This window comes from Acipenser ruthenus, chromosome 17 (assembly GCF_902713425.1).
Source record: "Acipenser ruthenus chromosome 17, fAciRut3.2 maternal haplotype, whole genome shotgun sequence".
Taxonomy (NCBI): domain Eukaryota; kingdom Metazoa; phylum Chordata; class Actinopteri; order Acipenseriformes; family Acipenseridae; genus Acipenser; species Acipenser ruthenus.
Window position 1 is genome coordinate 19,504,107 of NC_081205.1, and position 19,035 is coordinate 19,523,141.

Consider the following 19,035-nt stretch of genomic DNA (forward strand, 5'->3'; position numbering starts at 1 on the left):
ATCTGAATTCTCAAATAAATCAAAGCAATAACGTATGATAGCTATAAATCCATGTTTAATACCACTTATTACATTTTCATGATTCATTGCCATTTCATATTCTGTACTATTGTGAACAGACGTCAGAGTCACCAACTTTCTGCATGTCAAAGAGACTGCGACCATCAGAAAGGGCAATGTAACACCCACACACATTCCAACTCTATACCGAGCCCTGATGAAGCCAGCCTAGATCCCAATCCAACAGTGTTTTAAACATTCAAACTGCAGATGGACACAAGCCAAAGCACAGCAGCGAAAGCATTTACGTCAGCATGGCCACAACTTAAAACAACTTAAGAAACCAAAGTGCGTGCTTGGACAAAACTCAAAAGTGACATTTACTAGATGCAAATACTGGGAACATTCATTCTGAAAATGAAGAGTAAAACCAGACAATATGTTGCGACTATAAATGGTTAAAAAGCTACATTTTAATTAGAACTTAGCGCCCACATTACTCCTCACAATGGTAACTACACTTTTGGCTTACATTTCCCTTGTTGACACACACAAACCTCAGTGCTAAAGTAATCAGTGTACCCAGCCTTCCATACACCTGGGGATCTTAAGAACGCAATGAAAGTTGCAAATGAGGTAATTCGGCCCTTCAATACTCATCCGGTTCCTAGTACAGTAGCGGATTGATCCCAGAACTTGTCTAGTTGGTTCTTAAAGAATCCCCTTAATACAGCAACACCGTGGCTTGGCAACCCATTCCAAACACCCATCGCTATCTTCCTACCATCAGTCCCAAGTCTGTCACCAGTTACTGTGCAAGTTCAGCTGCGTTCTCTGGTTCTGGTCTTCCCCTCACACTGTTCTAGGTTAAATAGATCTATTTCCCTCGGCATTTCTTTAAGCCCCAGATTTAGTCTGGCTGCTGGACACAATGCCCAAGTGCGATCTCAACAGTGCATTATACAATCTCTCAAGTCATTATCGGCTGTACAATATAGGTTTAAACACATTTTCCAAGCATACAGTCCTAGATGCTTGTTCGTGGAGTAACTACAGTCAAAGGTCAAAATTCACATACAATGTACTGATTATATAATCACAAGAAACACGGCTGTACTCGGGAACTACTAATAAAGATAATGTACTGCAAATTTCATGAGCAGAGGGAACCCCTGTCATCCTATATTATTTAAAGGATACAGGCTATATTTAAGAAGGTTGTTCTGAATAATTTAACAGCTGTTTTTTTATTTCTCTTACAAGTAATGGAAATGTTATACCTTTGTAAAACATTTCTTATTCAAATGGAAAAGCTACTTAATACACCCTAGATTGCAGGTATATGCATATACACCTTATACCACCAGTACAAGGTTTACCACTCACAAACTTAAAGGGACAGGTTTTGTTTTATTAAATTATCCAGGAAACCATCGTGCAAATCTCGGCCTATAAAAATAGCATAGTGAAAATTAAGCAGAAAACAAAACATGGTCCCATAAAAGTACAGGTCAAAATTCAGATTTCCTGAATTATATACCAAAGTAGATATGCATGAAATGACCAGACAAATTGGGGTTTAATAATTTATGCATACAAAAATGATGTCATTTCTGAATACTGAAGGCTATGTTTGTGCAACCCAACGCTGAAGGTACTGTAGCTGCAGATCATTTCCATATTTACAGTATAGGCCAAGCAATTACAAGTGTAATTGTGTCATTTGTAATTAATTGCAATTCAATGTTGTGTTTTAATTTTAGTGACCTCATTTGTTTGAAAAAACATTATAAAACTAGGACTTCTGTTTTTTGGTTTTTATTCATTTCATTTTTCGGTGCTTATTTTTAGCTATTTGAGTTTTATGTAAATATTTTTTTAGGGGGCTTTTGCTTTTCATATGCTGTATGAAACGGTTTTCGGTTACTTTCCAAAATGCTTAGTCATTTTTCTACATCTAGCGTATAGTAACTCGACAGTACTTGCACACTTAGGTTGTACCTTCTTTCCTTTGCTATCTTCCACAAACACATTCTTCTGGGGTTTGTGTGCGTCTGGGCATTTTTTTTTTTTACATTTCGCCACAATTTGCAATCCTGTTTTATTCTATCTAACTGTAATACAGCTTTAAATCCTGTGAACAAGCCTTCTAATTGTAATCTTGTTTTAAATCTCGCTAGCGAAGTCTCCAATAAAGATATAGGGGTGGGCGGGTTTTCAAGTCCTCAGATCGAATCAATGATAGACACAAGTCAGGAAGGAGGGACGTTGCCCAACTGCACTGGAGACAGTAGTTTGTTTTGGGGTTTTTTTTTTAATAGATTTTGGGGTTTTTTAAATGGGAAAAAGGTGAAATCAACATGAACTGTAACCATTTCAAGTGTTTTTCTGCTGTTTATTGGCTATACACTGATTTCAACTTTGTTTTTATCGGTTAAAACCGAAAATCAGAGGCCATAGTTATATAGTATGTTTCTATATTTGTACCTCTGATTACTGCTAGGTAGAATAAACAGAGTAAAAAGAACACATGTTAGTTTGTAGTTAAGCCTATGTTACTTTTTAGTGTAATTGTAATTATTGCAACTGATTGTAATTGAACACAATAGCATTGCAACTGTAATTTCAGAAAAAAATTCTTCTGCGGTGTAAATAATATGGTTTTATTTAAACCACCTTCCTCTGTAAGAGTTTGAAACGAGACGGTACGAAACCCCTACCCTTCTCAATGCACATTTTTTTTTCTCAATGCATATATATATATATATATATATATATATATATATATATATATATATATATATATATATATATATATATATATATATATTACAATCAGATATACTGTAATAATGCAGTGCTGCATGAGTTGATATTGTGTTTTTATTTAAATGTAGTAACATTTCCAATTTCTTGTGTACAGTATTAGGGCTTCCATGGGATAAATATTTGTAAACATGTACACCAACAGCAGTAAACCATACCGTTTAAACTGTAGACTGTATTGATTAGGGCCAAATTCACAAAGAAGCAGCCCAATTTAGTGCAAAACTTGCATAATGAAAAGGGAAAACTGAAAAAGTACACTGGATGAATGTAGTAGATGATATCTCCGAGCTTAGTTAAACTAGAGGTGTCCAAACTTTACCCCCAGGGGGCAACCATTAGTTTCAGCGGGCACCGGGAAGTGAAAATGAAGTGAAAAATCACCTACCTAGCTACAAAACATGCAACTGGTAGTATCTTTGGTCACTTTACCTCTGACTGTGGTTGCCATTTTACAAATGCTGGGTCTCCAAAAGGCATATAATTTAAGTTTTATGGTACTGTATATTATGGTTGGATGATGAAATCATAATCAGTTAACAATGATCACAAAATAACGATTATCCCCTCAGTTAGTAGTTTTCTTTGGAAGCAGTGGTGCAGATCCTTTACAGCCTTACAGGACCATCAGAAACAGCATTATTGTGTACGAAGGAATACGTTTCTTTTTTCTCTATATCATGCATAGTGTCTGTAGGAACATCAAGTTCTTTAAGGCAAATAAGCAAAAAATACAATTTCCACGGTGACAACGTCAGTTTCCTACCCAACTTCCTCTGTGGGAAATTGAAGACAAAGAATCCTGTGTTCCTGAAGGCGATAAAAATAGTCAGTCGCCTTTCCTTTCCCAGTGTATCTTTGCAGGCCGCTTAAAGGAACTTCGACCTCAGCTGCAGTTGACGAAGCTTCACATCATTCATAAAGGCTCAGTCCTGATTGAGCCCTTGACTGACATTTCTCTGGAGCTTATATAAAATCTCAGGAAATCTATAGCCCAACATTCCCTGATAAGCTAATCCAGTCCAAGAGCACTGGAATGAAAGGCTATGCCAGGTAAACAGCTTTCAGTTTTAGAAGTAGGTAAGTTAGGCTTTCGTAACCACCTTGTATCCAGTGGGAAAGAGAAACATGATACTAATACAAGACTGGTAAGAAACAACAAGGGTAAATGTATGAAAAAAAAAACAGACGTTGCAAAAGAAAAATAAAACCAGTGAAGTTTTCAAGGACCCCTATTTTACATTTGTTATTTGTAATACGAAGGCCTGCCATATAATCTTACAAGGAAACATGACAGATTACATGGCATAAGTACTGTAACCATGATGAGTGTCTGTTTGGTATCCCTGAATTGATAATCACATGGTACCCTATTTGACATTTCATCTTCTTTGAACCTCAATTTTCTGAAAGGTTACGATCAAAACTGGCACTACACTGAATGCGTATCGCAGCAATCAGTCATATTTCAGGGTACATTCACCCAAACAATTCAGTGACTAATCAAGAAAAATATGCCTTTGCTTTAATGCAAGTTTAATATAAAAAAGGTCAACATACTAAATATAGCTGCCACATGTTAATGCAAACCCTGCTTGGAAAACCAAATGTGTATTGTGTGCAACATCTGAATTCAATTTTTTTTAAAAACTGCAGAAGTAAATTATACTAAAAAATAGACAATTGTCAAAGCCATAGGTAAGCACCTGTGTCGTACCGTTGCTCATTACAGTGAAGAAAGAGAGCTTCTAATATTATCCCCTCCTTAATTAAAAAACAAAAACAAATGCAGGGTTTCTTTTCAACTCAAACCTCACATTTGACCAAACAGGTCATTGCATGAATTTTACTTGATGGTGCTAAAACTGGATTTGCTTGCATCCTGGCTTCGCCCATCCACTACTGTATGTGAGGGTACCAAAGCACCAATCGCATTAATTGTCTTTGTGACAAGGACTGGCAGTCAAACAAACTGAAAACCAATCCGCTCCAACATCACTGTCATGGAACCAAGCAGAAAGAAGCCAGACACCACTGAAAGCAATGCGATATTTCAAGACAGGCTATCTAAATTGAGATCCTAAGTAATTCAAGCCCTTATGAGCAAGATATTGATGTAACTATCATTGCCAGACTGTCATAGGAGAGTAAGACACATTTGAACAGTGACATTTGACCATCATTACAGCTAATGAATAAATGAATACATACATCCATCCATAAATAAATACATACATAATTATCCTGTACACGTGATCAGAGTTCTAGCATTGACTTACGCTACAGAATTGTTTTTTTTTTTCTTTTTACTTAATTTACTTTATGGAATCTTTCCTGACAGAATGACTGGGTAAATTGCATGGTTTCAAATTACACTACGTTGTTAAACAGATTCACTCAAGAGGATGGCTGTAAACCACTGTCACTCTGCAGTACTACAATACTAGTATTACTGCAACATCTTATAAGAGAGTACAGTAAAAATGCACAGTCTCATCCTAAATATTTTGCACACTTTGATCAGTCTGCAGAGATTCTGGATTATTAACTTTGCATGCTTCAGCTCTGGCTAGCCAGTAACACACAAAAAAGTTTTGAGAATGCCAAACAGCTACCCACATATTGCACACATCAAAGCTACAAGTTTGTTGTTAAATCTCTGTAGCTGGATTACCATTACCAAGTAGCATGGTTTGGTTTTGAGAGTGCATTATTATTGCAAGATGAAAAGGCATGTGGGAACAAAAACTGTTTTTCTGGGTCACGTTTCAGACCTGGAAACCTGAACAGGTGTCAAGAATAAGTTGCGAGGGAAGGACTACAGTACATCAGTCTGACCAGGGGACTGCCACTGCACTGACAAGAAATGCATCAGTCTGACCAGTGGACTGCCACTGCACTGACAAGAAATGCATCAGTCTGACCAGGGGACTGCCACTGCACAAGGACAGGGCTTCAGCCCTGATCTCCCTTCATTAAGACCATCATTTAAGAATTGTTACAAATGAATGAGGCAGCAATTTGATCCCAGTGATACCCACCACTCAGCTGGATGAAAAGGTCTTACCATTGTCCTGAGTCTCCATTCAAATTCCAAATGCGTCCTTTGGTTTGATCAACACTTTCTGAAACTTTCTATTTTCTAGGCTTAATAATGCAGTAAACTGATGGCCTTAGTAGAAAACCATACTATACATCCAGATTTCTAAACATTATTAAACAGACATTGTGAGGTTGCTTACTATTAAAACCTAATATTGTATTAGCCACAACCTACTATCACTGGACCTTATATTACAGGACACATTCCAGTGGATATCTTGCTGCCAGAGGGCACCCACCTCTGGGCAGGTATTGATCTGAGAAACTATCTCTGCTCTGAGTTAATGCACACTTGTGGAACTAGTCTCTACAGAGCTTACAAGCGACTGGATTGTTTCAAGTCCAGGAGCTGACCTAATGTGGGTATGAGATCATTTTTGCCTGTGTTGGTGCTTCTTCTTGAGCAAACTGTATGCAAATTATTTTTCCTCACGAGTATTATTCCTGAATGCAACTATATGTTTTTGACCCCACTGGTAAAAAGGGATCGCCTCCAGGATTAATTATGTTACCACAAGTCAGAATGTAATGTAGCTCATCTGTCTTGCAAATCAAATGTACAACAGCAATTGCAACTTAATTCATTTGTTGTAGTTTATCCTAGTGACATGGCAACATCAAACAACTTCCTTCTTTCAAAAAGGCAGACAGCAAAATGGGTCCTCAAAGACATCTGTAGCTGGCAAACTTTTTTTTTTTTTCACAAAGCAGACCTCAGCGAGAAAAGAAACCCACACACATACACAAGGACAAGCCCTGGTAGTGCAAACAGCCCAAGAGAAATCTCAGACTGTCAGAAGGACAGCTGGCACTCCACCAAATAATACAACAATACTATCTCAACCCTGATTCATAGGGCAACTTCTTGAAACGCAACAAACTCCTTAGGGTCTTTAAACTTCATAATAAAATAGTGATAAAGGAATATTTCCACCACCCCCAACTATGAAATCCACTCTGTAGGGTTTTAACCAGCCAAATAACAGTTTGTTTAGTCAGAGATCCAAATGTCTAGATGATAACTGGAGCTGGCTGGTCACCAAAGGGAACCAGATGTCCTTCCTTTTGCCCCTGCTAAGCCAGAAGGGATCACCGTCGCCACTCAATACATTTTAACATGAACTTTCTTCTGAACAATCTCCTCCAGACATCTCACATGACTTTACCAAGAGAAACCATTACCTGGATTCACAAAGCAACATGCCACTCAGGTCCTGGAAGTCTGCTAACTAATCTGAAAAAAACTCACTGGTGTAGATTTTCCATGAGTCACTGGCTAAAACATCCAAGGTTTTCAAAACAAAATAAATTAATCCAAAATAATTCAGCCCAGAATGTAAATATCGGTCTTCATCAGTAGCCAGCTTTGTGTCTGGCTGGCTGGCTGACTGACTGACTATATGAGCTCTGACAGTTTAATCTACTCCTACAAATAAGTTTGGATTCTTGAGCAGATCCCTCCTGTATACGGCACTCTGACTCACACACACACACACATCCTGCTATCACACACAGAACTAGGGGGAGGAGTTACAAGCAGGGGAGCAGATCGTTGGTGGAAATTTTCAGAACTTTGAGCAGAAGCGCACAGATTGGCCTCATTAAATTCCATAAGTCACACCCACTGGTAATAGAAGGACACAGCCAGATTTTAGTTAAGGTGGTCTGGGACCAGTCTGTTTAGTGATTAGGGATGGAGAGTAAAGAAGGTCTTTATGCATATCACAGTTAACTACTTTACAGCAGTCTGTACGATCTGTATATCACACTTACATTTTTACATAGAGTATATCTAGAGACACTAAAAGAAACAAATTCAATGGCAAAACACAGAAGTCTTATTCAATAAATTCTTCACTACTGTGTTTGGTAGCTATGGATGATATATCAAAAGCAGCGCTTTTTCAATTGTGATGAAACTTAGGACATTCTTTAGCACAAGTTATTGAGACTATAATATGTGGGGGAATATGAAGGCACCTGTCTGTAAATATCTGCATGTGCATACAGAGGATGTAGGTCACAGTCATTTATTTTCATTATACTGATGGCTCTCAGTTTGTATTCAGAGCCAGGATACACATTAAGTAAACCTCACACCTGTTTGATACTGGATTTTTCCATGTCGTAAATAAACCCATGTACTTACCCTTCTACACCACCTCCTAGTACTCAGGATGAACCTCCAGGACACTGCCTCCCAGTCCCTCTGCTCTAACCACTAGTCCATACTGCCTCCCAGTCCATCTACTCTAACCACTAGGCCATGGTGCCTCCCAGTCCCTCTGCTCCAACCACTAGGCCACACTGCCTCCCAGTTACTCTGCTGTAACCACTAGGCGATGCTGCCTCCCAGTCCCTCTGCTCCAACCACTAGGCCACACTGCCTCCCAGTCTCTCTGCTGTAACCACTAGGCCATGCTACCTCCCAGTTACTCTGCTGTAACCACTAGGCCATGCTTCCTCCCAGTCTGTCTGCTGTAACCACTAGGCCACACTGCCTCCCAGTTACTCTGCTGTAACCACTAGGCCATGCTACCTCCCAGTCTGTCTGCTGTAACCACTAGGCCATGCTACCTCCCAGTCTCTTAGGTCAAACACCTCCAAGGTAACAGCCCTGCAGCACACCGGTGGAACTTGGTTTCTGCATTAATAGTCTCTGTTTTCAAAGCACTTCAGAGGCCTTGAACCAGAAGTAACAATTTCCAACCACAAGCATCCTCAGCGAGCACCTCCGCTTCCCCTACGTTACAGCATCAAGGGTTATTTATAGACAGATTCATCTGAATTGACCTGCTGGATGTGCTACTGATTCATTGCCAGTTAACTATTTTAGGCAATACATCTCATGTTGAAATCAACCAAAAATATATATATAGATAGATAGATAGATAGATAGATAGATAGATAGAGGTAGATAGACAGTTAGATATAGATATATCTCTGCTCTGAGATTGCGTGTGTGTGTGTTTATATATATATATATATATATATATATATATATATATATATATATATATATATATACACATATACACACACACAGGCTGCTTTTTTTTTTTTTTTTTTTTTTTTTTTTTTTTTTTTTTTTTAAAGTAGACCAACTGTGTCGAAATCCAGATTCAGGGAACTCATTACTCCCATATTGTTGGATACATATGTAATGTAATACAATAGTGACAGAATGTAATCGACAGGGACCGGTTTGTGACCCAGCTATCTTTCTAATCACCAAAGATAGTCCCAACATGACAAGATTTACCCTCCAGAAATGTAACTTGCAGCTTAGATAACATTACACGTTGCTCAAATGGTGCCTCTGTGGTTAAAATGTATTTAACGAAAACCAGACCACAGAGGGAGAATTAGCGTCACACATGCAGACAGGTAACAAACACACAATTACATGTATGCTTCCCCCCGCCCCCAGAGTTTAACGTGTTTAAAATAGACATTGACACTTTTTTTTTTTACTTAAGCAAAATAAATACTACTGTTTTATTTCTTTTTGGGGAAGAAAACACTTTAAAAGTAAGTGGGTTCATGAACTAGAAAATAAAGTCTTCAATTTGAACAAAACAGCCAAATCGCATGATGGCCTAGAGAGCATTCAGCAATTAAAAAGGGCAGAAAAAAAAGAGATATGTGGCTGAGGGGGGGGGGGGGGGGGCTGACGACGAGAAAAAACACAGAGTTCATTAGAAAGCTGTGACAGAAGAATGTGGGTCAACCCGCTAATAACAGTCTTTGTTAAACAGGTCATCTCACCACATACTGCACAGACAAAAAACAAAGCAAGTTACTCTTCATATAGTATGTGGAATTCATACAGTATACATAGGAGTCTACTTAATTCGCGGTAAATTTACGTATTTTTCACGGGTAGGTTATGGAATAAAATTAGGATTTCCCCGACCTGCTTAAACATTAAGTAAACCTAAGTAGACAATATTTAAGATCACTATAAAAGCTTAAAAATAGTGGTACTTGCTTCCTTACTGAAACAGAGTGCTGTCATTTGTTAAAGGCAAGCATGCAACATCCCCCAGCAGCTGCTGCCGACATTCTCTGTCTGGTGTGGACTTGCCCATACGTTGAGACTCCATGTTCTGCATCCACTGAATTGGTTGGAAGTGTAAGGCAAAGCTTTGCCAAGTTATACAGATGTGGAAATCAATTAGAAACAGTCCCAAAACTCAAGTTACCCAGTGTAATAAATAGTGTAATAAAGGCAATATATGCAGCACGTTTGTTGTCATGTTATACACACAGCACAGTAAAGGTAACCTAATGTTTTTACTCCCAATATTTGTTTTACGTTAAATGTCATTAATTTAAATTCCTGTTTCACATAATATCTTACTTTTTTCTCAGCCTGCTATTTGCTTGTTAGATTTTTAATTTAAATTAACAAGACAGGAGGACTAACTAAGCATTCAATTTGAATCAGGTTTTACCTATATTTAGATGACTGTCAAAAACAGAATTATCATTTGACGAATACGTTTGATAATAATTTCAGTACAATAAAATAATCAATAATAGTAGGATAAATAATTATTGTTCCAATACGTTTGCCCCCACTTTTCAGGAAGGAAACTCGATTCCACTAATCCTCTTTGCAGAAATCCAGCACAGAAATTCTTAATTCTTTTAGGTCAGATTATCTCAGTGCCATGCTACAGGGAGGAATTTGTTATAATCTAGCCAGTCCCAGCATGGGAACGGTGAAGTGGTAATTACACGCCCGAAATAGCCAGCGCTGTTTTGACACGTGCCATTTTTGGAAATAAACTAGTCTTTTACTGTTATCGGAGCCATCGCAAACATCTCAACTCTCCTGCCATCATAAATATTTTCTGTATCTCTGGTAACAATTATATAATCGTTCCAGGAATAAATCGGCGGCTTCCTCCCCTCCCCTGGGGTACAAAGTTTAAAGACAGGCTAATTTTCGTGCTTCAGTAACTAAAGCTCTTTCAATAGAGGCTGATCACAGGTTTAAGCGCAACAGACCACAAAAATGTGAGCTGCTAGTTCGAGTTTAGGGTGGGACGAGCTTGTTAAAAGCAGAGGCTACCCATATCTCCTCTATAAACTCCATAGTCAGGTCAGTAAAGTTTACTGAGATTGGGTGGCGCAACAGTGCTAGACTATTTCACTTTCAACCATTTCCTAACCAAGGGGTGGCCAAAGTTGGCCCTTCCACGTCTGGTCTTTGTTCCAACCCTGTTATAAACTGTTTTATTGAACCAACTTCCATTATGACCCAGAATTAGTTAATTCTATAAATTTTACCTGTTAAACCTTGAGTGGAATGTCCCTCCAGGACCGTGATTGGACACCCCTGCCCTAACTGTTTGGCTGCACTGCCTCCCAGTCCCTCCACTCTAACCACTAGCTTTCCAATCCCTCAGCTCACACTGCCTTACAATCTTTGAAGCATTAGGAAGCCACACATCTTCAATACTGCCTTCACACTGAGAATATCTAGTGATAATGCAGTCCGGAGCCAGATGACAGTCTCTCTTGAATACTCCCCATCAATGACTTGCTTAAAGCCCTAGCTAAGTAATAGCACATATTTATATTATTTAGATTTAAAGAGTCTAAACTCACAGTGAAGCTGTTGTTGACGTTTTTTGTGCTGGATTCAGCGACGCTGGCGTCTGTTAAGTCAACCTCATCAAAGATGACGGACTGAAAGTTAAAACACACATTAGTTAATAGACCTACATAACATGCAGACACCTGCAATGTCAGCAGATTAGAATATGCAGGCTGCAATTCCAATTCAGTGTTAAAATCTGAAAATAGATGTCAAAAATGTACCTTAGCTGTTTTTGCGTAGTAGAGCGTCCTCCCTCTGAGCTTAAAGTACCGTTTTTTCCAGCGTTGAAAGGAGTTTGTCTGTTTCATCAGCATGCCCTCTTTAATAATGGTCTAGAAGGAAGAATACAAACTGGTAAGAAACTCAGTACAGCCTGTTCCCTTTCCTCAAGTTTAATGGCTCAAAGGGCAGGAACTACTGTGTCACACTATCTGAGGCCTGATACTGCATTTCCACTGTCAAAACCTGGTTAAGAAATTGTTCTTGAGGAGTACTAAACAAGCACACAGCACAAAAAAGGGACGTCATTATTATTAATATTATTTGTTTATTTAGCAGACGCCTTTATCCAAGGCGACTTACAGAGACTAGGGTGTGTGAACTATGCATCAGCTGCAGAGTCACTTACAATTACGTCTCACCCGAAAGACGGAGCACAAGGAGGTTAAGTGACTTGCTCAGGGTCACACAATGAGTCAGTGGCTGAGGTGGGATTTGAACTGGGGACCTCCTGGTTACAATCCCTTTTCTTTAACCACTGGACCACACAGCCTCACTTGTCATGAAGAGTCATCATATCTGACCGCTACCCTAACGATCCCACCCTCTTCCTCTCATAATGTCTTTTCCAAACCACCATTCCTCGTCAAAATCAGATCTGTTAGCAAATTGGAGATCAAAATTATTAACTTCTTCCATCGGAGCATGACAATATTAAACAAGGTTAACACTTTTACTCCTCCTTTTACAGATTTGCTAGTGCCTTTATTTGCAATATATGACTGCTATTTTTAAACTCTAAAGCATGATCATGACATACAGACTCTCCAAGAGTATGGGTCCCCAACAAGAGGGAATTAAATTAGTCTGGTCTGGTCTGTGCCCCCAACACCATTTATTAGCACAAGCCAGAACCCATGTATTCGTAAGGGATCAAGTGATTCTGCATGCATGTACTGTACCCTCAAGAAATTGTGTAAGGTACACCCATAAGGTCATTACAGCTCAGACGGACCAAGGCGTTGTTTGACTAGTCAATGACTAACATCAATGAATTATTGTTGGGAAGCCCCTGAAACAAGCTTTAAAATGATACTTGCCATATTTGTACAGGTTATCCACCCACATGGGAAGACATTAGGTAAAAGGAAGTGAAAAGGCACATTATTATTTTCAGAAACATTCTTACAATGTGGGGGGCATGAGTAACAACTGCTCTTTTGCATCACTGCCCTGGAACCCTTTACTTCATCACAGTGGTCTATGTATCATCAACTCCAGATGAAGGAAACAGGGCTAGAACCTGGTCTAATTCATCTGCAATGACCCCATAGCAAGCTGCATCACAACCGCATGAGCAGTTCTTCATGAGACATACTGGTCGCTATACTACAGTATAACTCGGGGGCTAGCGTACAGGCCTACATAGAACTGCACAACCAGCCGCTGAAAGACAACATAATTGTAACTAACCTCTCTTCCGAAGCTTGCAGCATCCATCTCTGTGTACCTTCAATAGGTCACAATTTTAAAAAATTGCAACAACAAGCAAGATACAAGCCCAGACTGTCCTTTCTTGAGAATGATGCAATGCGAGCTGCCGAACACCGGAAAGACTCAGAGAGTCTGGTCGAGCTAAAGGGGCACTCCACCCCACAGCCCCGAAGGCCTGTGACAGAGAGCTGTTACAGCACAGGAAATCAAGATAGAGCTCTTGTGGTCTACCGTTTCTATAGATTCAAACTTGCTTTTTGCAACTAGCCCATTCAAACACAGTCTAGCATTAGCTCTGAAGACAACCTGGACCTACTCCATTTTACCACCAAGAGTGTGTGTGGTAGGGGTAGCATGGAATACTAAACTAACGATCAGGCGAATAGAAAGGTGACAATCGATCTCAGAAACTAAAAGTAGACCAGTCATGCGATTGTGAAGTTTCAGATGGAAGGATTAACATGTAAATTACATACATAATATTAATAAATACAGTGCACAAACAGCAAAGTCTTACAAAACAGTACAGTGCTCTCCCTTTATAAAGCAGAACTTGTTATAAGACGGTATGGTTATGGCTCCTATTTGGTCCATACTGCCATTCCCACTAGCACTGTCATCTATTATAAGGCAGAGCGCAAGTAAGGGTTTTTTATTTCGTAGTTGTGGGATGAATTGTAATAGTTCAAGTTTTACATTTATTTGGTGTTCTTGAAATTCAAGTCAAGTGACAGGAATAGAAATATTTACTGTACAAGTTGCTTTGCTTTTCTTCAAGTGTAATATGCAGCTTGAACCCACAGTGCTTGTCACCTTGAGCGATGCAAGCTATGTGGTTTGTAGTGCTGTTCTTTAGAAACAAACTAAGTGCTACACACTGTAGCAAACTACAGCACATATTATTTATTTACATTTATTTATTTCTTAGCAGACGCCCTTATCCAGGGCGACTTACAATTGTTACAAGATATCACATTATTTTTACATACAATTACCCCATTTATACAGTTGGGCTTTTTACTGGAGCAATCTAGGTAAAGTACCTTGCTCAAGGGTACAGCAGCAGTGTCCCCTACCAGGGATTGAACCCACAACCCTCCAGTCAAGAGCCCAAAGTCCTAACCACTACTCCACACTGCTGCTTTTATATTGTGTTGCGGACTACCAGTGATCTGCCTTGCACTTCAAATCACAGTGCCTTGTAACTATGACTATAGTATTATAAAGTGGACTGCTGTACATTTACAAACAGAGCACCACATAGTATCAAATAAATGATTTATTTATTTAAGTGTTGCAACCTATTTTACTATTTTTACCTATTCAACAGTCAAATGTAACACAGTGTGGAGTAGTGGTTAGGGCTCTGGACTCTTGACCGGAGGGTCGTGGGTTCAATCCCCGGTGGGGACACTGCTGCTGTACCTTTGAGCAAGGTACTTTACCTAGATTGCTCCAGTAAAAACCCAACTGTATAAATGGGTAATTGTATGTAAAAACAATTCGATATCTTGTAACAATTGTAAGTCGCCCTAGATAAGGACGTCAGCTAATAAATAATAATAATAATAACAAGCAAAGTGTTCTCTTAGCATGTAGTGTTCTTTAAGACGGAGTTGACCATTAGACACACTATGAATCAATAAATAAATATGTATCACTTGTCATGACGCACGTGCATCAACATATGAAATCAATCGAATAAGAGAAAAGCAATAGGCAAGTGTATTAATAAAAAAGTAACAGACAAACTAATGTTAATAAACTAACTGTCAAACTAAATGAACACAGCACCCCTACACAAGTTAAAAAATGCAGCAGCTCTAGATTAATTAAGAATACCTGTACAGGAGCAATATTCGAGACATGCATGCACTTATTTAACAGAATGGTGAAGCAACTCACCAGAACGGAAAACACCAAATTGCTCGGCGACTTGTGTCTGATTCAGGTTTTTTTCAGGAGCTTGAAGAATTTCCAACTTTTTGTAACAAAAGAAACATGGTACATTTCGCTGTGTTTAAATTCAAATGATTTTATAAACCATTTGAATTTAAGTTTTGATGATGATGAGTTATCAGGTTACAAAACAGTACTGTAATCAGTTGTGAAAGAATCGCTAGCGTTGCCAAAAAGGTGTTCTTGTAAGTTAAGTTCTTGTTCCTTTAGGCGGAGCATTTACAATGGGAGAAATCAAGGGTGTTCTCTTAGGAGGCGTTCCTCTATGCAGAAACTACTGTACCCCTAGTGTGGGGGGTGCCATGTTGATTAGGAACAATCTCCATAATTTTGGTGTGTGTGCAGTGCTATCTGTTAGAGATATAAGCCCAAAATCAATTTACCAGAGGAAGTCCTCCTCATCAGACTATCACGATGTGATGGCAGTGCTGTAGAACTAAAACCGATATGTCATCATAATGTGTGGTAGTGATGAAAGGAAGTTGTAAATAGCTCCATTATTAAAATGTGAGACCAGTTATGTGGGATAATATCTATCAGATTTTAAGGACAGACAGAGGTGTCTCTCTGCCTGTATTCACACTTCCATGGTTACATGTACCCTAAGAACACAAGACGTTATTCCACATACTGTAAATCGATCATTCTAATACTTTACCATGATATTAACCCCCCTTCAAACAGTAGAACAAGGGATGGCAGTTTATTTCAGAGCCATTGCTAGAATTCATCTAAAACTGGAAATAAAGAAAGAAACAGGATACATTTCTGAAAAAGAAGAAGCTGGACTTGTAGGACCATATCTGCATGGGAAGTGCTGTGCAGTGCAGGCTGGAGATAACCCAGACCTACCTCATTCTCGGGCTGTGGGTTATGAAATACTGAAATGTTCCCATCTACTGATAAAGTGGTCAAGCCAACGCCCCAGCCCCCCCAAATTACAAGACTGTACAGTACTGAGGACTGGAATAGCGCACTGTACACTAACCAATCCGGTCGTACGTGATTTTTGTTTTCATACAATAGTACACCTTTTTTCTTCCTGCTTTATTGTTAGTAATTTGTTTGGGAAATCAAACGTAAATTAGTTTTCTGAAATCAGTATTGTTCACTGGTCAGACAGGGAACAGCCAGTAGTATCAGATTAAATGCAAATTAAAAACAAGCACCAGCGAACAATTTAATAAAACCACCAAGCACCCAATGCAAACAAAACGAACTCAATGTACTTATGCAACCGTCCCGAGGTTTGTGTGTGTGTGTGTGTGTGTGTGTGTAGCGGCACATAGAAAAACCGCTTTATTTACTATGCATTTAAAACACCAGTTACGCAAATGTGTCTTTACGCTCCATATTCTTAAAACTCACACCAAAAACAAATGTGAACATGCAAGAAAGAACATGGTAATCATTTGACATGTACATATCGCTCTCTAATAATAATACTACTACAGTAATAATAATGCATTACTATTAAATAATTATTAGTATTGTATTATTCTTTTTATTATCATTATTATTAGTAGTAGTAATACGTGGGCGATAGCAGCCGGCAATGGTCGTGTATGCAGATAGATACTTTTCTCCACTCCAGCACCGGCATCAGCTAACTGGATAACCCTCACCCACACCCCAGCAATAAAAACCCGTTCAATCTCCAAAGAGCTGCCTGGACGCGGCTCCATCGTGCAGCTAGCAGGCCCCTTCTCTCGAGATGCCGGGGGCTATCCGGTAGGAAATGATCAGGCTTTCCAAGGGCTGGACCTTGGCCTGGTACTCTGGCCAGTTCCCTGGAATTTTTCCTGGCTTCCCCGGTTTCTCCAACCCCACTAGCGTTACCTTGCTGCGGATCTGGCCTGAGGTGGACACTTTGCGTATGAGTTTCTGCAGAGATCCAGGCTCCTGCTCCGGCTCGCTATCCGAAGATTCCTCCAAGCACCGGGCCGCGGCCTCAGCTCCAGCCGCTACCGCCATCCTAACACTCAACCCGGGGACTGATAACCACGGGACGCCGGCGCCACCGGGTGGCCAGAGTGCAGAATCGTACAAGAGCGTACACTATCGCCATCTTGTGGATACATTGGGAAACTGTGACTCCAAAAGGACATGAATGTAGAAACAGACGTTTCGGTTTGAAAGTAATATTTTGGAATTATAACAAAGTAGGAAACGAAGTGGGGGGTGGGGCATTTAGTTCCCGGGAAGGCATGTTTAATTTCTGGGACTGCTCTGTGATGATCGAGGGAAAAGGTGGCAACCCTAATTTCGGGGTTTTTGGTTTAAACTGGTCTCTAAAACACTAGGCTTACATTAACTATATTTATCGGTGACAAAGGCACGGACTAGAAACGTCTTTGAATTTATTAAGTTTATTTTAGTAGTTCTAACACTATTTAGCTAATGAGTGTTGAATACAGTCATGGATAAAATATACTAATCAAATCTGACCAGCAGGATGCTTAATTAGAAACATTTAATTTGTATTATAGTAGTAGTAAAGTAGTCTTTCATTTCGGTAGCTGTTCTTATTGTAGTATAAGTAACCTACTACCTGTATATCCTGCTCAATGGGTGTCTTTTCTTGACACACTCAGCAACCCCAGGGCTTCCCAACCCTGTTCCTGGGGACCCTGTCTTCTGGTTTTTATTCCAACTGAGCTCTCAATTAGTTAACTAGACCCTTAATTTAACTAATCATTTGCTTAATTAGTCCTTTTCAATTGTTCTCAGCTCCAAAAAAGTTGCAGAGTTCAAGTTACTTATAACATATTATAGCTATCTTAAAATATGCAACTGCTTAAGAGCTTAAGACAAGTAAAAGGGTCTTATTATTAAGGAAATTATTAGTTCAATTAAGGGTTTAGTTAAGTAACTGAGAGCTCTGGTGGAATGAAAACAGAATCAATGCCCGTCCAGTTCCTAGCAGGTCCTAGTAAAAATGGTCAAGTCAGGTCTTAAAGGCTTGGTGATCGATTCTATACCTTCACCACTCCAGTCCTGGTTTCTGTCCTGTGCTTAAGCATGGTCTGGGGTTAACTTTGACTTTTTACTAGGCTAAATAGATTCAGTTTCTTCAATCTATCTTCATAACTTAGTTGGGCTGCAGTTCATTATACAACCGCCAGTGTGCTGTGGTATAAGCACAGCAGAATGTAGTAAAGCATTGTGAAAGCACAATAAAGAACTGCATAATATTTGAAAGCTTGGTAAAAGCCAGTTGCACTGTTGCAAATGACGCTTCGATGCTAAGCTGATCCAAGGAAAGTAATCCTCTGATATCAGCTCTAAGTTTAACATACTTTCTTTCCAAACACTGTGCTTGTTTTATAACTAGAATACTCCATGCATATTCATAGAGTGCTGTGGTTATTTCACTCATGAGGAGAACCGTAAACAACCCACTTGAACCCTTGGGGGGGCTCGTGGCTTATTCAGCTATCCTCATTCATGGAAAAACTACAGTGCCCATGGTGTATCCTCTATTTATATCATTGTAATACCTACAACACATATTCATTTCAAAAGTCTGTAAACAGATGGTCTCTCAGTTGCTGTTGTTTTATTTTCCATTCTTGGATTGACTTTACAATACAATACAATACAACATCATTAAAAAAACAAACCTTCAGTGAAATACCCCAAAGCTCAGTACATCATTAGAACATGCCTATTACAACTTGTTCAACCCCTTCAGGGCTCCTGGGTTTGTGGAATAACTACAGGACTATGTATATCCTCTATATCTCCTGCAGAATAAATCAAATATTAGATGCTTATATTTTTCAGTGCCTTTGACGAGGGGTCTTGTTGTTTTAAAGATGCTG

General features: G+C 39.2%; 1 protein-coding gene across 5 annotated transcripts in view; it reads right to left on the reverse strand.

Annotated features, from left to right (window-relative positions):
- The window catches only part of LOC117423682 (diacylglycerol kinase delta-like), a 51,303-nt gene extending 33,477 nt beyond the window's left edge, over positions 1-17,826 (reverse strand). For 2 of the 5 annotated variants that reach the window (XM_058990050.1, XM_034039759.3), the window contains exon 1: positions 11,548-11,646. Coding sequence is in view for 2 of the 5 variants with exons in the window: in XM_034039758.3 (XP_033895649.3) it covers positions 11,548-11,628; positions 11,761-11,871; positions 17,051-17,185 (327 nt within the window). In the remaining 3 variants the exon portion in view is untranslated. Of the gene's footprint in view, positions 1-7,110; positions 7,393-11,547; positions 11,647-11,760; positions 11,872-17,050; positions 17,231-17,762 lie in introns of those variants that run through there. The other 3 variants (XM_058990052.1, XM_034039758.3, XM_058990053.1) reach the window with 3 other exon arrangements.
- Positions 17,827-19,035: the final 1,209 nt, after the last annotated feature.